Here is a 24,142-nt window from a genome sequence, read left to right as displayed (position 1 = left end):
GACTCACCACCCAGTCGACTGTATCTTCGTCGTCTGCTCAGACCAGCACAGTCATCGTCTGCTCCACACTCAGTGACCGTTCAGAGGGTGCATTTGGGTCCAGACGCGAATGCAGGTGCCATACGTCATTACATAATCACCGCGGCGCCTTCCTTTACTTATGCCTGCTGCCTCCGCCACCGACACTCCACCCGCGACCGCTGCACGTCCATACCACCCGTCGATATCTTGTCGCTCCCACCGCTCGCCTATTCTCGCACCCGTATACTACAGAGATATATAACGAGGCTCCGTCTTTCAGCAGCAGGCGGCCGCCACGATGCCACCCAAACGCAAGCTAGCGCAGACGGCAGCAGACGCAGAGGCCGAGGATGGCTGGGACGACAACGATGAGGGCCCCATGAGTGATCAGGAGACGTTCGACCAGCTCAAAGAGGAGTTCGACGTCAAGGCCATGACAAAGCGAGCGCGCGCTGGTAGGGTCAGAGACGCAGCGGCCGATCTCTTCAGGAAGTCAGACCAGTGGAGTGCGGAGCTGAAGCCTGACCATCACAATCGCCCGCTCTGGGTCAACGACGCGGGTGGAATCATCCTCGAGTCCTTCCATCCTCTCTTCGATGAGGCCCAGGACTTTTTGATCAACATCGCCGAGCCGCAGTCGCGTGTCTCCAAGATGCATGAGTACCAGCTTACCACCCACAGCCTCTTCGCCGCCGTCAGTGTTGGGCATTCCAAGCAGGAGATCATAGACAAACTCGACCGCTACTCCAAGACAGCTCTATCCGCCGCCATCATGCAATTCGTCGAAAAGTCCACCTCCGCCTTCGGCAAGGCCAAGATCGTGCTCAAGAAGACATTGTCGTACATTGAGAGCGAGGACCCTACCATACTACAGAAGCTTCTACGCGATCCTGTGGTCGCCGAGTGTCGGGCAGATTCAACAGACGGTCTCATCAAGGAGGCCGCCCCCAAGATTGGTCAGATGGCTATTCCGGGTACCAAGCTCGCTGCTGGTGCGAACAACATGGCACAGCAGCAACAGCCAGAAGCTGTACAGCAGCCGCCGCCGAGCGACATGATCGCCACACTTCGAGAAGACGACGACGATGACGAAGTGGCCCAAGTCCACTCGTTTCAAATCAGAAGCGAAGAGCGCGAAAAGGTCGTCAAGCGCTGTCGGAGCATCGGTCTGCCGCTCACGGAGGAATACGACTTCAACAACGACGATACCAACCCGAACCTCGAAATCGATCTCAAACCCCACGCGCAAATCAGATACTACCAAGAAAAGGCTCTGAGTAAGATGTTCTCCAACTCTCGAGCGCGCTCGGGCATCATTGTGTTGCCTTGTGGCGCAGGTAAGACTTTGGTTGGCATCACAGCTGCCTGTGGTGTCAAGAAATCTGTCATCGTCCTGTGCACGAGCGCAATGTCTGTTGTGCAATGGCGAGCCGAATTCATCAAATGGTCTAACATCAACCCAGAGGACGTTGCTGTCTTCACTGCCGATAACAAGACCAGGTTCCCCCGCCAGGCCGGTATCATTATCAGCACCTATTCTATGATCAGTAACGCTAGGAAGCGTTCGCATGATGCCGAAAAGGTCATGCAGTTCATCCGTGAAAGAGAATGGGGTCTGCTGATTGCCGACGAGGTGCACGTTGTACCCGCCAACATCTTCAAGAAGGTCACCTATGAGATCGCATCACACGCGAAACTCGGTCTTACTGCTACACTGCTGCGAGAAGATGACAAGATCGATGACCTCAACTTTTTGATTGGACCCAAATTGTACGAAGCTAACTGGCAAGAGCTATCGGAGCAAGGTCACATCGCCAAAGTCCAGTGCGCTGAAGTCTGGTGTCAGATGACACCAGAGTTCTACACCGAGTGGCTCAAACCATCATCCCTGCAAAAACGTGCACTACTTTCCATCATGAACCCCAAGAAGTTCCAAGCCTGCCAGTTCTTAATCAATTACCATGAGTCACGAGGCGACAAAATCATTGTTTTCTCTGATAACGTTTACGCACTAGAGAAGTACTCACGAAAATTGGGCAAGGCCTACATCTACGGCGCAACACCTCAACAAGAACGTCTTCGTATTTTGGAGAACTTTCAACACAACGAGCTTGTCAACACCATTTTCCTGTCCAAGATTGGTGACACCAGTCTCGATCTACCCGAGGCGACGTGTCTCATTCAAATCTCTTCCCATTACGGTTCCCGTCGTCAAGAAGCGCAGCGCTTGGGCAGAATTTTGAGGGCGAAGCGCAGGAACGACGAAGGTTTCAACGCCTTCTTCTATTCTCTCGTGTCAAAAGATACAGACGAGATGTACTACTCGTCGAAGCGACAAGCCTTCCTCGTCGATCAAGGATATGCCTTCAAGGTCATCACTCGTCTTGAAGGACTAGAAAACTTCTCACAACTGGCGTTTGCGACACCGCAAGAGCGCCGAGAGCTACTGATGGATGTCCTCCTTGCCCGCGAAGAAGACGCAAAGGAAGAGAGGATTGAGGGTGATGCTTTCGGCACTAAGTACGCCTCCAATAAGGGTAATAGGAAGAAGAACGGTGTGAGGCGAGCAGCAGGTACGCTATCCGAGTTGTCCGGTGGCCAGACCATGGCCTACATGGAGGTCAACAAGAGCAGAAATAAGGAGCTCAAGGGGACCAAGGGTGTCCAAAATGCCTTCATGCGGAAGCTGGCTAGGTCTGGACCTAAGAAATAATGTGTACGATACCATGGTGCGTGTATGTCGCATTTTGCATTGCAATGGCGTTGTCATTATGGCATACTCTTTTCGGAGTTGTCCAATCGGGTGGTTTTTGTGGTTGGAAAAGCGACCTGTCGGAGTACTATCCATTCAAAATATATATTGAGCTTTACATTGTCCCGCTTTGGAGGGGCAGGGATGAAATAACACCCGTCTCAGGCGAGCAATTCACATACTCAAACATAGCGTCGCCCTCGTTGATGACAGATACCTCGTGCCATGTTCGAAATCTCCTCTCATCTCCAAACGCTTTGTAATGTGCAAGTGCACCACCATAGATCTTCAGATGCGACGCGTGGCTTTTGGCCCAATGCTCTAGGTCTTCGAGGTTGGCGAAGAAACCCGCGCCACACGATTCCTTTCGCTCTTCCTTACTACCACAAGGGGATTGTACATCCTCATTACGAAGATATTGGATACTAAGAGCTCCAGTCTCCGTTGAATTCTCATGTAGATATTTGAGGCCTTGCTGCAAGGTCGGCTCGAGTTTCTGCTCATACGAATCTGCTTCTTCCTTGCCGCAGTTCTCCCAATACTGGCCAGAGCGAATGTGGACCATATTCTCGTGATTGGTACCATTCAAGCGTTGGCCTATGCTATTTGGCATTGGGTTTGGACGCGGCATGTCAGCCGCTCGAGGGAAAAGATCGTGTGCGGAATCTGGAATGCGGTCTCGAGCTGCTCCCCAGTACGTGCTTAGGTTGTGTTCTTCGGTGCTGGCTCCAGGTAGTCTCGCTAGTCCGGGAAGATAGTCAAGACCAGAATAGTTCGTTTCGAGACGTGATACTGACGTCTTGAAGCCTTCGTGCCATAGCCCGATGAGTGGCTGACCAGCTGTGGATATCTTCTGATGTATATTTCTGAGGTTCAATGACTTCATGGCACGATTGCGTCTTCCTTCATCGCTCCAGTAGCAAACCCACACAGTCCCTTCGATGCGACTGTAATTGTCCAGCGTAGTGAATGCTTCTACTGCTTCTGGCTCAACGCTTTGCCTGAGCCATTGCTGGATAGCACAGACACCTTCATCTTTTGCCTGAGCAGCTACGGCGCTGTCCTCATGCTGCTCGATACCAACGTAAGATGTAAACACCTGTTCGACATTGGTGGGTAGGCTGAGTTTCCATCGAGGGATGGGAACGCGATGATTTCGAGGTTTGCGCAAGGGATACAGGCGAGCGGGGCAAGACATTTGGTCTGTTTCAAAATGCCGACTGATATGATACAAGGTATCTTGAAGGAGCCGGGGCTGTAATCTTCTGTTCAGTGTTCCAAAGACGAATTGTGGCGAGACCCCGCATCCTCAGCCTTATCTCGGCATTAGCTTTCGAGAGGTAGTCTTTACGTACTCTAGTCCGTGTTGTCAACGTTCCGAGTCCACCTTCCTCCGGCGACGCGGATACCTGATGGCAGCGTCCTCCAGACAGTAGCCGCCTGCAGCATCTACATGTAGTATCAAACCTCTGCACAGGGGACAAAGACTGTTGCGCTTTGTAATGCTCAACATGTAGCATGATAGAGCGAGACAGCCAAGCTTGAGCGTTGAGCGAATCGTGGCGTCGATGTGGCTGCGCGTGTCCCCGCACTTTCGGACTTTCTGCGCTTGGCACTCACGGACATTCGGACTTCTCAATCCCAACGTTCTTTCGTGATCTTCCCCAGCGACTCGAAACGCCTTAAACCCCATAACGCGTCAGGCACCACGCCAGGCGCACGTCCAAAGACCCAGATCAATGCCAGTTTGGGGACGACTTAAGTAGGGCTCACGCGTGTTGTTCTCCAAATGTTTGTGAGACTCCTCTGCGACATGTCGCAGCGTCACGAACGGCCGAGTTATGCCTAACCCGACCTGTCGGATGCGTAACGTGTTTGCTGATCGTGAAAACAGTCCGGCTGGGCAGTGCACGATATGGTGATGGATATATATCATGGTGGTTAGCAATTTGTATTTTGTTCTGTAGACTGGTTCTCGACTTCTCTTTCACCTCTCTCTACTTGCATCTTTTTTTCGCTTCGTCGCCTGCTGTTGTTGGCAAACCGCTGGACGGCATTTTCTCTTATTTTTTGCTACCTTTCGCAATTGAATCTCAAAAGACGCGGGCCGTCCCTTCCGCATTAACTCCATTTGAACATCAAAGCCGGTCATCATGGGTTGGGGTGTATTGGAAAGCAAGCGGTCAGCATTTCCTCGGGGTACCTCTAGATTAGGGGTCAAGGATACGAGCGACGACAAGGTACCCGAACTTGATACCTCCAAACGGAATGGAGGCGTTGTACTCTCCCCGCAACCGTCCGATGACCCAAACGACCCTCTGAACTGGAGTTTAAAGTGGAAATGCATTCATCTGCTCATCCTCGCTTTCGGCTCTGCAATCACGAACGCGTAAGTCTCTCTCATACGGATTGGACTGGCAAATCCTTACGCTCATCCATCATAGAACCACAACTATGCTTACCCCAGGCTTGGAACCTCTCACCGAAAAGATTCAGAGCAATGAGGGCGATGTGTCGACATGGCTCCTTACAGCACCAACATTCTGGACTTCAGCCGCAGCTTTCGTCGCGGTTGCGGGAACGGACGTTTGGGGGCGAAGACCGTTCTACATCTGGAGCGTTGTACTGCTTGCTCTAGCCAACTTCGCGGCTTACCTTTCTTCAACATTCCCCATGCTAGCCGTCGCTCGAACAGCTGGTGGTCTCTTCTCTGCACCTTTGTTCACCCTCCTTACCGCAACAATCAGCGATATTTTCTTCGTTCACCAACGAGGTCGATCTATCGCGGTGTGGAATCTGATGCTGAACTCTGGAGCTCAAGTTGGGTGAGTTGTAACAGTAACCCGCCACCTCTCTAGCTGCTAACAAAGGCTCCTTTTAGTCAAATTATCGCCGGTTTCGTCACCGATCAGTTCGGTGTTTCCGCCAACTTCCTCATCACCGCCCTCATCTACTCAGCTCTGATCCCTGTCTTCTATCTCACCATCTTCGAGTCAGCCTACTTCAACCGTAAGACGGACGGTGTCACAACAATCCACGTGCCCGCCGATAAGCTAAGCGCAGAATGGGACGAGGAAGATCTAAAGGCCTCCGTTCGACCTGCAAGGCAGACATACAACGAGAAGCTAGCTCTGTCTCGCGGCCGACTCTCGGATAAATCGTTCTTCAAAGGCACTATCAAGCCCCTTGGCCTCATCAGCTCACCCATCGTCTTCTACAGCTGCTTTCTCAACACCACAGTGTTCCTGTTCCTGGCTGGCATGTCCACCTTCATGTCAATCTTGTTGTCATCTCCTCCATATGATTTGACACCCAGTCAGATCGGTCTGACCAACTTGCCTTTATTTGTGGTCGGTCTACTGTCTGGACCATTCTTCGGCTGGATGTCTGACGCGTCGGTTGGCCTGATGGCGCGCCACAACGGTACCACCAAAGGCATGGTCGAGCCCGAATTCCGCCTCGTACTCCTCTTGCTTTCGACCCCAATCACCATGGTCGGCTTGATTGGTCTGGGTGCTTCTTTCCAGAACAGCCTGCCCCTCGTCTGGATTCTTGTCTGGATGACAGTCACCAACGTGGGTAGTGTCGCTGGTGTGCAGATTGCCATCGCCTACGTCATCGACTGTCACCCCGAGCATTCTGCTCAAGCTTTCTCCTCAATCAACATGATCTCCGCTGGTGCTGTGACTGTTGGTATTACTCCGATGATTGGCTGGCTTGATACTGCTGGACCTATGGCCGTGTTCGGAACCCTAGCATCGGCCGCTGCCATTGTTACTGGAGCTGCACTTCCACTCTATGTCTTCGGCAAGAAGATTCGCGCTTGGTATGAGAGTGCACCCTGGGCCCAGAAGCTTCTTGACTGAGCGCGGAGACAATAAAGAAATGGGACATTTCAGGCATACCGTAGGAGGCGGAAGGTAGACAGCAGTCATTACCAAAGTTTACAACACTATTGCAAGGAGACAAAATCCAGTCACTCACTCGTATTCGGCAATAGAAATCTCCAAGCATACCATCATTCATTTCACCCAATGTATTACTTAGAATCATGCAACCCAGCACTAGACACGCCATGAAGACACATGACATCAATGCAATTTCTCGTTTTCATTCATCATTGAACACTAGGGTTATGCAGCGATACGCTTTTCATCGAATGTAGCCACTCCTAATTTGCAGCATTCCGCACCTTCGCATCTTCAACTGCTTTATCCCAGCTTGTTCGCCATATGAATACACCTTCAATGGCAGCGACTATGCCAAGAGCAATCGCAGGTCCCTGTGACATGTTAACAGGTGTCAGTTTAGGTGTCAGCAGCGAGACTTACACTCCAAAGCCCATACAGACCCCAATGTGGGGATCCAAACCCGGTGCCGAAGCTGATCGGGATACCAACGATGTAGTAGGCAAACAATCCAACATAGCCACCAATCTCCTGCCTGCCCAAGCCACGCAAGATACCGTTACAGTTGGCGGCTAACGCATCAAAGACCTGGAAAGTCGCGCATAGCGGTAGTAGCTTTGCGACCATGTCTATGACTTCTTCGTCAGGTGTGAAGAGACGGGGAATGGCCTCACGAAGAAGCGAAAGGAGTAGTAGGTTGAAGATGCCGACGAGGACCGAGGCAAAGACGGCGACCTTGGCTGCTGTCTTTGCTGGAACCGCCAAGGTTGCGCCGATGAGATTAGCGATGCGCGTGGACGCTGCCACGCTCATGGGAAACGGTATCTGGAAGGTGATACCGGTAATCGAGCCCAGCACAGACTGCGCCGCAAGTTCAGTTGGGCCAAGCCACGATGAGCTCAACGTCAAGATCTCAAAAGCCAGAAACTCGGCAAGCACCATGATCAAGCCAGGAAGCGCAAGTTTCACCATCGGCATCCAGTTCCTGAGCGCTCGTCGATCGAACCCACCCCAGCATTGGTATCCGTCGATGAACCTGACGTAGAGAAACAATAGCAGAGGAAGAACATTTTCGGTGATCGAGACAGCAATGGGTGCGCCGATGAATCCCCAGCCAAGATGCCACACCATGAACCAGTTGAGGAAAGCGTTGAGTGGCGCGCAAATGAGGAGAATGTACATAGTCGCGCTGAAGATACCTTGCGCCTGTACATAGCGTTTCCCGCTTTCGAAGGCCGCATAGCCGGGCGCTCCGAAGATGAGAACCTTCAAGTACAGTCCGGCTAGGCGTGCCGTTTCCTTCTCTGGAACGATGAGCGAGAGGATCTGTGTGCCAAAGGCCCATATGAGCGATATTGGTATGGTGATCAAGAGGAGAAAGTACAACATGCGTTGCAGTTGCAGCCCAACGAGATGGGGACGTCCCGAGCCGTAAGCTTGTGCACATAAGGTATCGAGCGAAGTTGCTAGACCCTGGTATACTGCATAGCCCGTTATCGATGCCGTCATACTCGCCAGACTCACAGCTCCTAGTTCGGTTTTGCCAATGTGTCCGACGGTGAAGATACTCGCTACCGGCAAGCTATACTGTAGTAAGAACGTCAAGATGAGCGGTGCGGAACTCTTGGTTAAGACTTTAGCTTCTCGCTGCCAGCTCGTGTTGATTTGCCCTGCTGCAACCGCCTCGTTCCATTTCTTGTTGATCGTCTTCGGTGAGTCCAAACCCCCGTATGGTTGGTTTGGATCACCTTCAGATGCCCCTAATAGCGCTGTTCGCTCGGAAGGTGATTCGACTGCGCTTTCCTCGTCTGGCGTGCTCTTGACTTTTCGCAGTCCTGAAATTGACATTCTAGATCGCACTCGATCAAAGGGTCCCTCGCTTCCAGCCCTTGGGTGCTTGGGCGGAATCAGATGGTTGTCGCGGAGCAGACTCCGCTCTTCGTCTCGCATGGTCTCCCTCTCTTTCTTCGACAGATGACTGTGTTTCTTCCATGACGTTGGTAGATGACTCCTTTCGGGTACGCTGGACGATATTATGGCGGTGGATCGTGATCCTGGGTTAACCCAGGAAGGCCGGCGGTAAGAGTTTATCATGGAATATTGCTGCCGGATTGTATCCGAACCCGAGGAAGAATCATCGCCATCCTCTGATGCAGACTCGTCTTCTTCGCGATCTCGTGCAATAGCCTCTTCTGCTATACCTTGTGACTGAGTGAAACCCTCCATCTGAGACGCGACATCGTTTGCGAAATCATTGACGGAATGTTCTGCTGGTATCGTTGGTGGGGCCATTGCTGACGGGTTTGAAGCGCGAATCTAAGATTAGATGCGCCACCCACCCATAGATATGTTGGTGAAAGAAGAACGCAGAGATATAGAGGGCAGGACTACCAGAAAGTCAAAGAGTGGGGAATGACTGATATGGGCCCTCGCATATAACCATTGGCTGACAGAATTCGTAGGCATGGTCTAATGCGGCAGCTGCAAGCGAAAATAGTGTTAGCTTCCGCCCTGGCTTAGACACATGACAAGCGGCAGTAAAGGGCGCACGTCGTGACTCTAACCTGCACGATTATGACTATTCGGCGGTTGCGGCAGGTTGAAGGCCGGCTGATCTTTGCAGGATATCGTCGGCTGAGGCTGATTTTCGTGACCTAGCGCGCGTGCGCACAGTCAACCAAAGGTGGAATGCCTCATCGGCTCGTACTACGCCGGACCCCGATCACGTCACCGAATATTCTTAATGATTCAGCGTCAAACAAAAGGCACGATATGTAAAGAGGGTTTTTTTCGAACACGACGACAACAAAGGTCCGGAGTAAATTAGAAGTAGTCACAAGTCATTACTAGTCTTGTGGAATGATTGCTAAGGGGTATGATGTGCCGCAAAAATAACTCTAAACAACGACTCTTCGCAAACCTTCAGTGCCACCAAGTATCCTCCTTCCAGTTATAGCATCTCTTCCTTTACCGCTCTCCCATCTTCCCTCTCTGCTTCCCTCTTCCCTACCCCAGCCCTCATCTTCTGCTTCTCCATCATCACCCGTTCGAAATCCTGCAGCACCCTCCATGAAGGCGACCTGGCGGTCGTGATCACCCCCAACCCACCTGTGTATGCAAGTATAGCAATAGACATATCCCGTAGGCGAGGCTGTGGGTGTTACGATGGGTGTTACGCAGATGGGACATAACGTTGATGATGGTGGTAAGGGTACAGTGAGGATTGGGAGGAGAGTGGTTGAGGATATCGGAGGGTCGATGCGTTGTGGTTGGTCCGACAAAGACGATGTCGGACGTGCCTTCTCGGAAGACTCTCCCTGTTTCGAAGGTTGCTTCGCGGATGGCGGTAACGAAGGTAATATTGGCGGTGGTAGGTCGATGTTTTCAGCGGCTTTCCTCGATAGCTGTCGGGCGAAGTCTGAAGCATGCCACCATTCTAGGAACTTGAGCGCGAAGATGCTGGTTGGAAGAAGAATCTTCAGCGAACTCAACAAGCGCGGCTCTATGCTCCTCGCAATGTTCCTTGGCGAGAAGATGGATCCGCCTTCTCCAGGCCGCGCCGGGCCAACCTTCCTCGGCGCCGTCGCAATCTCAATCGCCCTGTGATCCGCCTCTCCCAGTCTTCGTATACGCGAGCCGATCAGCCACATGAATGGCGAATGATACTTGGTCCCATCAAAGAGGTAGGCCATGTTGAAGGCCAGCAAGGAAAAGTAGTAAGCAGCATTTACACTCGGATATATGTTGCGTAGAAACCACTTGTAGTAGTGCATCAGCCTCTCCTTCACGCTGGCCCCTACTCTCAATCCTTCTCTGTCACGGTTGTACCCGGGTCCCAAAAGGTTGGCATGCGCAGCGTGGACATCGTAGCCCTCGTCGAACTTCCTCTTCAGCCATGGGAGGCCGACCAGGACGGCGAGGTTCTTCCATATGTCGCCACTGCCCAGCTTTACAGCCTCTCGTACGCTGTCCGATGCGCCCAATTGTGCGCGCGGTATCTCACCTCCTCGCACTTTCAACACCCGGGCGCGCTTCAGCCCGTAGAAGTTCTCGGTGAATGATCCTCCGTATGTGCGAAGGAAGTGGCGCTCCACGAGCAGCATCAGCAGCGCGTAGACTTCATCGAAGGAGTTGAGTATGGGGAGCAGGTAGCGTGGATATCGGGGTGTTGTGATGGCGAGGAGGTAGCGCAGCGACGGGGGCAGGAGCGATGCGAGCTGTTGCTCGGACAGGAGTTCGAAGAGCGAGGGCTTGAGGTCGTCTATGCCATGCTGGAGGGCGGGGAGGAACTCCATGTCGGCCTGTGAGAGGGACTGGGAGATCGGATGATCATGGGGTTGGGATTGATGAGTGTTGTGGCATCGTCGGCTTCGCGATGGTTGATGCGGCAGGTACGCGCAGCCGAGGCAGGAGCGCTCGGGGCTAGCCGTCACCTCCGCGTCCGCTCGACGCGTGAGCTCCTTCCTACGTCACATGCTCCCCAGGCGGCAACTGACACCACTGCGCTTCGGTCATAGCGAATGTAGCAGCAAGACGCTCTCGTATACAACAATCTACTCCGCCACGATGTATTCAGACGACCCAAGATGTACCGAACTCGCGTATCCCGACCTGGTCAACTTTGGCGTCTCCGTGTAAGCCTGCCCTGTTCGTCGCATGTCAACACAGCTAATCACCGTCGCGTAGCTTCATAGTCCTCGGAATCCTCGTATCCTACCTTCCACAGCACTATAAAATCATATCGCGTCGGTCATCGCGTGGTCTGAGCCCCATGTTTGTCCTCCTAGGGACTGTGTCGGGAACCGCTAGCATCGCGAACATTTTGACCCTACCGGAAAGCACGAGGGACATGGGATGTTGTAAGGAGATTGGAAGCTTTCCATGCGCCGCAGCTATGCTCGGGATAGTACAGATCGGGGTGCAGTGGAGTTGTTTCTTCTTCATGTACGGCACTCTCAACCGTCCAGCATACTAGACACTAACAACTGACAGCATGCTGCTCTTCCTCATCTTCTTCCCTCGAGCCACTTCACCAGCTATAGAAGAAGAACAAGATACCGACATGCCCACATGGAAAGAGGCCGTCCTCGTCCTAGGTGTTTCACTCGCCTTCTTCGTCGTCGCATTCATCGGCTCCGTCGTTTTCGTATACGCGCTCCCTTCACACGTTCGCGCATGGGCAAACTTCCTCGGCTTGCTTGCTACCGTCCTTGCCGCTATACAATACATACCACAGATCCTCATGACTTGGAGACTACAGGAAACCGGAAGTCTATCCATCCCTATGATGTGCATTCAGACACCGGGGAGCTTCGTCTTTGCCGCAAGTCTATATGCGAGACTAGGACCTGGAGGCTGGAGTGCTTGGGGCTTGTTCATCTTTACGGGCATCCTCCAGGGTTTCCTACTCGCTATGGGGTTGTCTTTCGTTCTGAGAGATAGAAAGAAGCAGAGAGACCAGCAGCTTGCTGATGCCGATGGGAACGGCATTGCTGGTGATAGCGAGCGAGCGCCATTGCTGCATGGTGAAAGATGACATCTTGATTCTTGATACCACTGATATCCAATCTCGCCTAATAATTCTAATACTCTCACATTTCTCTTCCATACAGACTTCTTACCGAGTACGCTTCCTTACATTTACTCTGTTCATGGGCTTGGAAGCGCCCAGAGACGGACCTTGACATCGAGGTACTCGCGCCCTTTGCGAGCTATATATGCTGGCGTCGCCTCACTCAGATCAAGATAAGATACTTCACATTCTTCGCAACTGTGGGATCCAACTCAGCCGCATGAACTCACCAAAAGCATTCCAGTCACAGTTTTCTGTTATCATGGATCATAGTCCCAGATTCATATTCAGTTCGCCGCTCGGACACGCCAACAACCAATACCCAGGAGCCATGACACGGAACGTACTCATCGGTGAAGCTTGCATCGCTTTCAATCGGTCAACTAGAGACCGTTCGGATATATCGACTTCTCTGGTCACCTTGCGATAGAAGAGACAGGATTCGTGACGATGGTAACCTTCCCGCCAAGCCAGTCTATCGCCCTTTGGGCAGGTATCAATGTCTGCCCCTTGGCAACTTGGCAAAGACCGATCTACTCTCTTGTGACCTTCTTTTCCGGACACAGCACCTGCAAGACGATGATAAGAGTGGGCCAGGCACGGTGTTCCGCGCTCAAACAAGCTGCATTTACCCAGGAGGCCGGAACGTCCAGTGGCGGGAAACATGCGTATATGAGTTCGGCGCCGCCACCTAAACATGGGCGACGTTACTCGCACGCTCGTCACATCTGGATCCTGGAGAAGCTAGCCGATTAAAGTGACAACATGAAGGTTTCCAGTGCTATCGTCCTTGCGGGCGCTGCGCAAGCATTCGCTGCTGTGCGACCCCGGCCTATGGTCTCATCTGGACCAATCCAGGCTGAGATCAAGACTGAGAAGTACGGACGTCTATTCGTTGATTCGACGACACACTGACTTTTGTAGGTTGATGGGTAACCTCAAAGCTTTTGACTCTATCGCAAAAGCAAATGGCGGCAACCGTGCTTTCGGTCTTCCGGGCTACGCTGCATCTGTTGACTACATGCTCGCCAAAACCCAGAACACACACTTCAAGACATGGACTCAGGATTTCCCGGCTCTTTTCAACAAGATTGAGTCCATTGAATTCAGTGTGAGCAACAGCTCTTACCGTGTCATTGGATTGTCCTACTCGCCATCGACGACTCCGGAAGGATTGACGCTGCCGCTTGTACTGGGTGCCTCTGGACCCGAAGGTTGCACAAACGAAGCCTACGACAACTTGGATGTTGAGGGCAAGATCGTTTTGGTGCAAAGAGGTGCCTGCCCTGATGGTACTACCCTCGCTGGGCGCATGAAGCCTGCCGCTGCCGCGGGTGCTTCTGCAGTAATCATCTACGCAAGCGACACTGCGAATGTTACCGGTGGCACGTTGTCCAACCCTAACCCCGAATACGTGTCAACCGGCTACATTAACCTCGCCGACGCTGAACCCCTCGTCGCACGCCTCAAGGCCGGCGAAGCTATCGAAGCGTACTTCCAGCAAACCCAGACCGTAGAAACACGCATCACACAGAACGTCTTCACCGAGACCAAAGACGGTGACCCAACTAACGTCATTATGCTCGGTGCGCATCTTGACAGTGTACAAGCCGGCGCTGGTATTAACGACGACGGCTCAGGCAGCACACTCATCCTCGAGATTGCCAAGGCGCTCAGGAGATACAACGTCAAGAACAAGGTCCGATTCGCATGGTGGGGCGCGGAGGAAAACGGTCTTCTTGGATCCAAGTACTACACACAGAACTTGAACGCCACAGAAGCGAACAACATCCTCACATACCTCAACTTCGACATGGTTTCCCGCGGCTACTTTGGTGTCTTCGATGGTGATGGCAGCACTTTCAACCTCACGGGTGCGCCAGGATCAGCAGCCATCGAGAAGCTCTTCGTTGAGCATTTCCAGAAGGAGGGAGTAAACGTGACAGCCGCACGCTTCACCGGTGGAAGTGACTACCAATCTTTCATGAACATTGGCAAGCCTGTTGGAGGCCTCCACACTGGAACCGGTGTCGAGCAAGATCCTTGCTACCACCAAGCTTGCGACACCATTGACAACCCCAACCCGGAGACACTTTTCATCAACGCCAAGGTAAGCACCAAGAAACCAGGTTGCACAGTGAGAACATCTGCTAACACACATAGGCTGCTGCACACGTACTTTCCATCCTTGCCACCAAGGGTGAGCAGATCATTCCCAAGAGCCCAGTGAACGCCAGCATGATCACTGAGCGTGGTATCATCGGTGTTGAGCCGAGATGGACGCTGCCTGCGGAGGGAGAAATGCACCTTTCTACTTGCGGACATGAGGTCTAATCGTCTAGATCGAAAGACGTGTATATAGCAAGGGTCACAGCCAAGGCCACAAAAAGATCATGAAATGAATTGAATGAACATCAATCGTGCCACTCATTAGGTTCCTAGATACTCCTGTTCCGGCCGGCTTTGAACTCATAGTTGTGACAAACGAGATGGTATTGTGTTACGCTGTATTCTGCCTCTTCCCTCTGAAACCACACGTTCACCCTCTCTTTCCACCTACTTTCGCGAACATCCTAGACATGAGACTCTGTTTATTCCGCTCGTGATGGTTCAAGCACTTTGCCTCATCCACACAGAGATTCAGAGCGACCGCTCTCTTCGCCACCGCCGTAGCTTCGACAAGGAGATGCTGCCCCTTTATTGCGGGTGGTTGACTTTGTGGCAGTGTCTCGTAGCGTACCGAGCTAACGGAGCAAGCTGTGTCGTGGGTCATCTGTGTCCGGCGTTTGATGGCTTTTGTGCTTTTTCTGTGGTTTCTCTGCCGTACGATAGGCATGGGCTTCTCGGCGGGTACAACGGCGCCACATCGTGCGTGCTTGTATGCGGTAGGTAGCTCTATTTTCGGTGGGTATTGAGACGTCGAGTCTGGCGTTGTTGCGTTCGCGTGACTGCACACTGCACGGCTGATGGATGACTTGCGTCCTGCAACCAGGTCTTCCATGGCTCTTGAACTTTCATGCGACTGTTCCTTCCTCTTCTTAGATGGCTCCACCACTTTTGGCGTAGGAACCTGGAATGTGGGTTCATGCGTGATCTCGGAAGGCACGTTTACTCTGGGCTCAGGGTCGGATGATACGAGTCCTTTGCTGGTCCGTGTCTTTGATCCGATCGTTCCTGAAAACCTTGCGCCGACGCTGCGGTGTACATGAGGTGCTGAATGTTCAGCGTCGTCATCTTGATCTTCATGGGCAGCAATGGTCATTGCATCCTCGTTGAGATCGATCGACGGTCGGAATACCGAGTATATGCTTTCGCTTCCATCGTAATCCTGGTAACCCCGTTCCTGTACACTGGTATCTGGAGTGTTATCGCCCACACATGTATCTGCTTCAGACATCGCGTCGTCCAGCTCATTCTCACGATACAATAGCATGCTGCTCTCGTATCTGACACATTGCCTGATCTTGTCTCTCAGTTGGTCCTCGAAGTATACTTCGTTTCCTTCACCATCTTTTCCTTTGATGGGACAGAGATCCAACAATCCATTTTTCTCTGCCAATTGCGCCTTGAAATACCCTCCATGCCCATACCATCCTTCCACCGTTGCTCTTATCGCTGCAGGGCACTCATAACCTATACCCCATCCTGTGTGGGTGAGCACATCGTATAGATACTGGCGCACGACAGTGAATCCATCGTTCTCGTCCGGCAAGGCGTGTGCGGGCGTACCATCGCGGGTATCCACGCGTATAAAACTGTCGGAAGAAGGTACTCGGAACAGGCTCCAGCTCAAGGCTCGATATCGGTCTCGCGCAAGCTTTTGAGTCTTAACAAGACTGATCGGGGTGATGTGATCCGAGGATGGGCAGAGCTCGGGGTGGCGCATTGTGACGGCGGTAATTTATCGAGGCGGGAACTTGTGCAGCGGCGATCCAGACCCTAGAAGGTGTATATCTATGGGCTGAAGTGGCAATTTCGAGACTACCAGTTTCGAGATCAAGGGGCGTAGCGTAAGTTTGATTCTTGCAACAACAATTTAATGGAGAGGACACATTCAGGCAGACGCTGAATTACAGTGGGAGTTAATGTGTGTTTCGTTTAGCTGCTTAAGTTTGTCACATTCAAACTCTAATGTGGTCGTACCAAGGTGATGTTGGTAAATTAAATTTTCTGGGTCGTGTATGGCCCCAGTGGAGCCAATCATGGGCTTTCCGCAATCTCATGACTGTGAACGCTGGGAGCGGGTTTCAGCAATTCTCCAGAAAATGGTACCATCATATACTCCTCGAATATCGGCCTTGCGCATCCTTCCGTCCTGTGGCCATAGCAGGATGTACATGGCTATCCCTGTTAAATGTCAGTATCGTATGCTCAGTCCGTGAGGTGATGAGCCGCAACTCACATTCTAAGGCACCCGCAAACCATCCGAAGAAATCATTCGCGCAACATTGGCCTGCCCAAACGTCGTATAGATCTCGCCCGGTCAGGTAGTTCTTGCCCCCCGCATATTTCTCGAATATCGCATCGAAGCGTCGCGTGTCCAGCTCGGCATCCAAGTCGTACGCGCCAGTGGTGCTTCCATGTCTGTTGCGGTTGACATTATCAAGGTAGATGGCAAAGAGCGGGTGCGGCAGGAAAGAACTCTGGGTGCTGTAAGATGAGCACACAGCCATGGTAACCGCTGCCCACAGACATAACGCGATGTTGAAGCCGAGTTTACGGAAGCCAATGAATATGTCCCATGGGTAGATCACTCCGTCCTGATCGGCGTCCCAGAAGTCGCAATGCCGGCGTAGCGCACTTCGTCGAGTGTTGGGCCTGCCCTGAACGTTACGATGCGTGATCACTTTCGTGTTCCTTCTCGTTTCTATGCTTTGCTTGTCATCGTAGGATTTGGGTGTAGCGTTAGCCTCGCCGGTTCCTGTGAAGGTGCCGTTGCATATATCCCCAACTCCCGCTAGCCAGTTGATCGTCTTGAACGCGATGACATCTTCGTGTTCATCTACGAAAGTCTTAGTAGAAGCCGACAGCGACTGGTCCTGAGACTTGTCATCACCATCTTCCGCACTAACGACTTCTGGAAGTTCGGGGCCGCTAGTTGCCGGTTTGTTGCTTGTGAAGTTGAAAGTTGCCTTGGCGGAGAAGATGTTGAGCTGGACAGTCATTGTGTAGTCGGCTTGTAGGCAGGGACGTTAACGATCTAGGATCGCGCAAGCAAAAGAAGCAGAAGACATGCGGCTCTTGTTTGCTTCTCAAGGTAACATGTCGCAAGTACCTTGCCTCCTGCGAATTACCATCATCTGACGTATGTCTTGGCGTTCAATTTGGGATGCGATACCCATCCGTTCTTACCCTTTGTGTGACCCTTGCATCCTTCTGAGGCTGGAACTTGTTTTGCTCGTCGTCCACCGCCTGTGCCGTCTCTCTTCATCTTTATCGCTACGTAAGCCCAGGGTTAGCGCACACCATTCAAGCAGATGTTTGTGGCGTCGCTTCGGTAGAGACGCGTGTTTGTGGCGTGGCAAAGACGCGTCTCAATGGATTGGAGAAGTCTTAAGGGTTCGCTGCACATAATTCATGCGTCGACTAGCGACATTACACCGACTCGATGCAAGAGCACGGGATGGGGGATCGAAGGAATTCAGACGTTGTAGCATCGAGCGCAAACGATGCTTACCGAGAGCATGTGGGATGGCCAGCTTGTCCACAAGCTCCGCGTTTCGGCTAAGCCCCGCTCCACACATCTGCGACCCCACTCGCCACACATTAGAGTGCTGAACTTTGAGCATCGGTCTGTGGAATTCTGGTGGACGGTTGACGCAATGTAAAGTTTCGAGAATATGTACCTAATTTCTTATGTTCTTGTCATCAAACACCAGAAGCACGGTTGTGTAGTGTACGTTTCCTCCAACCCTGTTCTCCTGAAGTCTGTCTAACCGCCAATGCAGGTAGTGGTTATCACTCCAGATTTTGACTTCTCTCAAACCTTCTGGTAACCCCGGTTCGAACCCGGGCACGACCTTAACGATGTCTTTCTTTTTGTCCTTACGTTCGATTCTCATGTGGGGCAAACCACCATCATCTTTTTACTGCTTCGCTGTAATACTACCTGCCACCCTATAAAACAGTTCTTTCCTGTGAACTTTTTGATCGTGATATTATCGCTAGCTTAATGCTATTTATATAGCAGCAAGTCTATCCATCTGTCGCAAGTGCAACAGAGTAGACTATACAAAAATTTTGAGCTCAGATGTGTAACATACACATCAGTAGTCATCATACATTCGCTTGTCAAAGAAATCCGGCCGCATTGTGTTTTACATTACTGTTGGAAAGATGGTTCAATTACTGGGCACGTGCGAAAGAATACAAGCATTACAGCCAACTCATGAAACACAAAACCGCCCTCAAATCAGCGCAGCCTCATGACCAAGACGATAATCGTTGCTCTCGTCCTGCCGGTCCATAAGTCATTGTCCTCGCACAGTGCCACGTCGGAGGTGTGTTCCTTCCCCTCCTAGGAGAGGCGCTCTATCACTGGACGGCCGGTACCCGCAAGCGATCACCTCTCTTCTGAACATAGCCCGGATTCGATCTCGTAGGCGTCTCCGGTAGCCCCTGCGACCCTTCGACTCCGCTATGGTCGTGACTGCAGATGGATTAGAGGTGATACACCGTGGGCCTCCCAGTGGTGCAGGTGACGGCTGCGTCTCAGAGATGGTAGCACCGTATTCGTATCGGGCGTCCTCGAAGGGATTTAATTGTGCCTGTGGATGAGGAGTCGACGAAGAGCTTTTGCCTGTTACCTCGGCCGGTCCCGTGGGCATGTATACCCCAGAGTCTTCTCGTGGGTAGATATAATGGCGTCTCCTAGGCAATGCCTCGTTTGACGTGGCTGGAAGGCATGCTGGACGGTCGTCGCGTTCGGCGGGGAGACGTTTTCCGATACCCCGTACAAATCCGTAGATAGAACGGGCGGAATTGCGATCTGAAGACATGGCGAAATCTCTTACGGCGGAGTGATCGTATCGAGTCAAGTTGAACACGAAGGCGGGTTGGAGGGAATCGTTTTGAGCGGACCTAGCGTTGTTAGCATCGAATTGTGAGCGTGAACACCGGTACATACGCAGTATTGATGCAAGAGAGCAATGTTGATAAGCTATTGAAGCGGTATGATGTGGTGTGATGAATGTGATGATAGAATGTTGGGAGGCGACCTAAATGATGCCTGGACGATACTCACCCATGTCGACATCAGAAGAAAGTCCGTCCCATGCGGAGGCATCGCGACCGCGCAATCAACGCGCTTTCCGCCGTTACCACATTGGTCATGATACAGTGCCAAGAGCCAACAAGGATCGCGAAGATAGTAGCCCCTGAAAACGTTTGACGAGGACAAAGCCATGTACTTTAAAGATCGATCAAGTCCTCGGTCTCCTCTTCTTCGTCCTCGCCGCTCCAGTCCAGCTTCATCAAAAGACGGTCGATACCTCCTACTCTCAATGGCTCATAGGCACCTTCCTCCATCGTCGCTCCAATTGATGTACCAGGTGCAGAAGCTCCAATCCTGTCGCTATCAATCTCACGAAGCCGCTCTACGAGTGTCTTGAGGTCGCTGTCAAGCCTCCTCCTTGCCCGGTCCATCTCCAGGCTGACCTCGCGCTCTTCTTTCTTGTAGTTTTGCGCATAGTCCTCCACACCTTCATCTTCTTCCAGATCCAGGTTCTGCTGGATCTTTGTAAGACGCTTGATGTATGCCACTAGCTCGTCTACGTGGGTGCACAAGGTACGCAGCGCTTTTGTGAAGGCTTGATCGGTAAGCAGAAGCGAGTACGCGACCGAAGACAGAAAGCGGCGATGTGCTGAGGCCAATGCTTCTGGATCATGCTGTTGCCGTATGCTTCCTTCTGTCGTCGACCTGCGGAAGCCAGTGGCACTCAAGTTGTCGGAAGCTGCTGGCAACGATTCCGCGGTTGAAGGAACTTGAGGACCGGTAACCCATGCTATGAAATGACCGAAGGATTGTTGTACGACCGCACCATGAAAGTAAGCTTCGCTCTCCGCAAAGAAGAAGATAGCGGCTGCGCATGTCGCCCATGTCTTCCGCATGTCCTGCGCCCGTTTCGTAGTGCGTTGTCGTCGCCGCTTCAGCATTGCTTTACCATGCGCGGAATTGCTGTATTGATATCCAGGCGGACAAGGATGGTCTCTCCGTATTGAACTGTATCGCCATAGTTCTGCTAAATGCAGATGTGCTCTCCGGACTGCGAGAAGGGAAGCATTGATCGATGAGTAAACGTCAAGGTCTGCTTTTGTTATGAAGAGGTCAAGTGGTGAACGGATGTCCATCGTTAAAGACGTTGGTACAGACAGCAGTAGGTCGTCGAAAGACATGATGGCAAGTTGTGGAAGCATCGAGTCCGCGTCCTTAGCGCGGCCCGGTGTCCCAGGACGGTTATTAGACGAGCCGTTAACACTGAGATGTAGAAGCTGAGTTGCAACGTCCAGAATATCATCTGTGTGTTCGTCCTCGCTAGATAAGGTAGACAGAACGGAGAAGGACCGTGCGAGGACCTGGTTAATCTCCGCTTCCTTGATCACAACTGCCTTGACAGATTGGCCAGACTTGGTGGGCTGCGACCCTTTATGTCGAGATAACATTTTATCATCTGCTTCTGCAATCAGTGTCAGGGCAAACTCTCCTCTTCCTAGCAAGAAGAATTGATGTAGAACCGTCAATGTCTCAACAATCTTCTCACGAGGTAACAAGTGTTGTAGGAGATTCCGAGACAGCGAAAGGCGGATGTTGGCAATTGCCTCCGAGAGCATGGCCGTTGACACCGGTGCACTCACTTGAGAGAGTTGTTGAACGTGCTTAGGAAGTAGATCAAGTTCCGAGACCGAGTTGGATGTGTCTAACGCCTTCACGGCTGATGGCAATGCGCGGATCTGATTTAGCGATCGTCCGACGAACAGGATAGAGAGAGCCGTTTGCCTTGTGACAAACTTTGGTAGCAGCTTGTTCTGAAGGACGAAGACTTGCTCATCTGCATCCTCATCACCTTGCTGAATGAAGAAATCGGAACGACCAAACGATGGAAGGCGACCGTACAGCAGCCAGGTTGATAGCTGCCGTAGCCACGATGTCTCTGCGACTTTGCTCAGACCCCGGGCAGTCTCTTCAATGTCCGGATAGCCTGTCTGTGCCTCGCTTCGCAGCTTGTCAATGACGGCAGCTCCAGAGGCAGCCTTTCCAATCATCATTTCGAACTTCGCAGGAACGTCCGAGGGCAACATGTAGTTGCTGATATCCCGTAGCCATTCCATCACCCTGGTCCATTCCGAGAACTCGCTCACTATCCCAGCCAGTGGTACGATATTGTATGCACCCACGATGGAAGCATCTTGTTTCAAGACGCGGCTTTCGACTTCCAGTACCTTGCATTGGAACCGTTCGAGATGGTAAGAGGTAATCGAAGTAGCGACCGCCCTGCAGATGACTGAGGGATGTGACGCGGCGATTCTAGCGACATGATCGCGTGTGCTTCGATGCAGACGCGACAGATGACCGATTGAAGATAGCAGCTCTGCTTCGGGCGGTGACAGTAGGCGACGCGCAGTTGCTGTCACGTGGTCCGGGGCATCGAACAGCGCCGATGGGTGTCCGGAGAGCGAGAGGAGGATTTCGTGGAGCATGGTCGCGGCGCTGACAGGTCGCTGGGTGCGCGAAACCGTTTCTTCCGTGCCGCCAGTCGCTCGAAAAAAACAATGATCAAGCTCAAGAGCTCGAAGCGACACATTGAACGCGTCGCGCTGCGCGCATTGCTCGATGTGGAGGGAATGAGTGGGCTCGGATTGTCAACAAGTGCCCGCGCTAGCGGCAAGCTCATGCGCCGGGCGTGAGCCAACCTATGCAGGGAGGGGTGATCCGACTCTTGAACAGACAATACCACGTCATGCATCTACTGACTGCACGCCAATATTGACCACCATTTCCTGTGCGCAGAGCGAAGACACAGTAAATTCGTATCATCTGGCGTAGTAGCCCTCAGCCGTCTGGCAGCACCAGCGCATCGCTGCTGTCCGGTGGATTCATCTCGTCTCTCAACCTGGGCTTTTCGGGCATACACAAGATGGGTCGTACCAACACAAGTACCAATGCAGATCTTACTACAGGCAACGTAGTTAATTGATTTCCAAGAAACTCAGGGGTCTGACCTCCACTGAAACATTCCTAGTCCCCCACAGGGAGTTCTACACAAAGGCAGTCGTGCAGCCGTGCGATACATCTGGATATTGGTTCCACGAGACTGCCCAGGTGTTGTGCATTGATGCTGTTCTTGTGACAGGAGCTTCGACAAGAACCGAGGAGATTAACTCAAGAAGGAGCACGGCTCACACATCTTCTAATGCATCAGACTGCTTCTGATCCATCACATCGCATCATCACAACTGTTCAGACAATGGGTTTGCTTCCGATAGGTCGTTTTCTCACGGGTGCAATAACACGATGCACTGCTACATCCGTTTGGTGCGAGTACCATCAGTGTGACCTTTCCCCTCGAAGATCAATGTTAACAGTCACGATATCAGGGCGCCCTGGCAAGGACTATACCTGGACTCTTCTCTAGTCCTCTATCTTCTCGAAGCTCTTTCTGATCCTCTGGCAGCATGAACGCTCTCGATTTCCTGGTGGACTTTGCAGCCCAGGTTAGCACATCAGAAGCTTCAAGACCAGGGTTTGATGGGGGAAACGTCAACCACAAACTCGATACTACGCGCATCAAAGCACAATCTGCATCAGACATGCGCATCCCCATCTCGGAGGAATCCTTTCATGTCGACGGAAGGCGACCTGTGGAGACGATCCAACTCCAGTCCAGCATGGCACCATCTTCATCGCAGCAGACCTTCCCAGCCCACGTGGTAAACCACCCGTCCTTGACCGCCCACCGCCACGACCCACACAAGGGGTCCCTCGCAATTTCTCCAGTGCCCCGCATGGTTCAATCTTTCGATCAATTCCTATATGAGCATCCGGGCCTTGGTCTTCCTCGAGTGACTTCCGATGAGATGGGTTACGACTGTTGCGACTGCGAGAGACTCCACGATTGGGGTTTGGGCTACGAGGCGAACTACTCGCTACCTGCGGAGCCAACGTCATGGCTTCACGTCCAGCCACAATACTACGTACCGAATCACGATGCGAGGTATTTGGAAACCCAGTACACGCTACCAGCGCAAGCAGTGTCAACGCAGCCATCGCAGTGTATGGACGCAAATTGCCATTGCCAATACCCTCGGCCACATGATTCTGTTGATAGTAACATCCCCGCGTCTTCCATGCACATCTGTGGTCCCCACGCATATATTCACGATAAGGACATCTCGAAAGATGATGAGTGGCTGTGGGTGAGCGCAGGAAGAGATCACGAGATGAGCCGGGTTTAATTGAACATGGACTAAGTAACGACGATACAGTTACCACGAATCGTTCTGAGCAGTTGGATGTAAGGTGCTTTAAGTATGTAGTTTCGTAGTAGGAGCTCTCATGGCCTGCGACGATGGAATCTCACGAGATCGCTCTGCGATGTTGCTCTTATCTAGCATGTAGTATGGCATCTCTCCAGAAGCACTTCATGTGATTTCACTGCGGGTTTTCAGCTAGTATGCCAAAGACATCATGTGACTTTGCTCGGATCGCCTGTTTCTTCCAAGAACAGGGTATTACGCGATGTCGTACCGTGAAGCCAGGTTCTTGCACACATTTCGCAGCGCAAAAGCTGACATTGCCCCTCTCCAATTCCACCGCCTCTTCGGCTCGTATATTCCCATCTCTTCCTATCATAGCAAACAATCAGATCACGCTCGACGTATCCGGTCGCAAAT

The 24,142-nt window shown here is 52.1% G+C and overlaps 9 protein-coding genes across 9 annotated transcripts; 4 read left to right on the top strand and 5 right to left on the bottom strand.

Annotated features, from left to right (window-relative positions):
* Positions 1-319: 319 nt before the first annotated feature.
* On the top strand, positions 320-2,734 carry J4E86_000396 (uncharacterized protein; the record flags this gene model as incomplete). The annotated part of the gene is made up of 1 exon (XM_051440970.1): positions 320-2,734. The coding sequence occupies one exon, from the start codon at positions 320-322 to the stop codon at positions 2,732-2,734; it is 2,415 nt and encodes an 804-aa protein (XP_051307141.1).
* Positions 2,735-5,227: 2,493 nt separating this feature from the next.
* J4E86_000395 (uncharacterized protein) lies at positions 5,228-6,639 on the top strand (the record flags this gene model as incomplete). The annotated part of the gene is made up of 2 exons (XM_051440969.1): positions 5,228-5,598; positions 5,655-6,639. 2 exons carry the CDS (start codon positions 5,228-5,230, stop codon positions 6,637-6,639), a joined length of 1,356 nt encoding a protein of 451 aa, XP_051307140.1.
* A 305-nt stretch (positions 6,640-6,944) lies between these two features.
* On the bottom strand, positions 6,945-8,973 carry J4E86_000394 (uncharacterized protein; the record flags this gene model as incomplete). The annotated part of the gene is made up of 2 exons (XM_051440968.1): positions 6,945-7,055; positions 7,105-8,973. The coding sequence occupies 2 exons, from the start codon at positions 8,971-8,973 to the stop codon at positions 6,945-6,947; spliced, it is 1,980 nt and encodes a 659-aa protein (XP_051307139.1).
* Positions 8,974-9,578: 605 nt separating this feature from the next.
* J4E86_000393 (uncharacterized protein) lies at positions 9,579-10,976 on the bottom strand (the record flags this gene model as incomplete). Its single annotated transcript, XM_051440967.1, has 1 exon — positions 9,579-10,976. One exon carries the CDS (start codon positions 10,974-10,976, stop codon positions 9,579-9,581), a length of 1,398 nt encoding a protein of 465 aa, XP_051307138.1.
* A 271-nt stretch (positions 10,977-11,247) lies between these two features.
* J4E86_000392 (uncharacterized protein) lies at positions 11,248-12,217 on the top strand (the record flags this gene model as incomplete). The annotated part of the gene is made up of 3 exons (XM_051440966.1): positions 11,248-11,315; positions 11,368-11,625; positions 11,674-12,217. The coding sequence occupies 3 exons, from the start codon at positions 11,248-11,250 to the stop codon at positions 12,215-12,217; spliced, it is 870 nt and encodes a 289-aa protein (XP_051307137.1).
* Positions 12,218-13,018: 801 nt separating this feature from the next.
* On the top strand, positions 13,019-14,587 carry J4E86_000391 (uncharacterized protein; the record flags this gene model as incomplete). Its single annotated transcript, XM_051440965.1, has 3 exons — positions 13,019-13,131; positions 13,178-14,363; positions 14,417-14,587. 3 exons carry the CDS (start codon positions 13,019-13,021, stop codon positions 14,585-14,587), a joined length of 1,470 nt encoding a protein of 489 aa, XP_051307136.1.
* A 435-nt stretch (positions 14,588-15,022) lies between these two features.
* Positions 15,023-16,139, bottom strand: J4E86_000390 (uncharacterized protein; the record flags this gene model as incomplete). Its single annotated transcript, XM_051440964.1, has 2 exons — positions 15,023-15,046; positions 15,081-16,139. 2 exons carry the CDS (start codon positions 16,137-16,139, stop codon positions 15,023-15,025), a joined length of 1,083 nt encoding a protein of 360 aa, XP_051307135.1.
* A 333-nt stretch (positions 16,140-16,472) lies between these two features.
* On the bottom strand, positions 16,473-17,418 carry J4E86_000389 (uncharacterized protein; the record flags this gene model as incomplete). The annotated part of the gene is made up of 2 exons (XM_051440963.1): positions 16,473-16,600; positions 16,656-17,418. 2 exons carry the CDS (start codon positions 17,416-17,418, stop codon positions 16,473-16,475), a joined length of 891 nt encoding a protein of 296 aa, XP_051307134.1.
* A 2,245-nt stretch (positions 17,419-19,663) lies between these two features.
* J4E86_000388 (uncharacterized protein) lies at positions 19,664-21,949 on the bottom strand (the record flags this gene model as incomplete). The annotated part of the gene is made up of 1 exon (XM_051440962.1): positions 19,664-21,949. One exon carries the CDS (start codon positions 21,947-21,949, stop codon positions 19,664-19,666), a length of 2,286 nt encoding a protein of 761 aa, XP_051307133.1.
* Between the last annotated feature and the right edge of the window lie 2,193 nt (positions 21,950-24,142).

This window comes from Alternaria arbusti (genome assembly GCF_024043155.1).
Source record: "Alternaria arbusti strain BMP 1465 chromosome Unknown scaffold_1, whole genome shotgun sequence".
NCBI lineage: Eukaryota > Fungi > Ascomycota > Dothideomycetes > Pleosporales > Pleosporaceae > Alternaria > Alternaria arbusti.
Note: the sequence above shows the minus strand (reverse complement) of the source record. Positions and strands in the feature narration are given on the sequence as shown.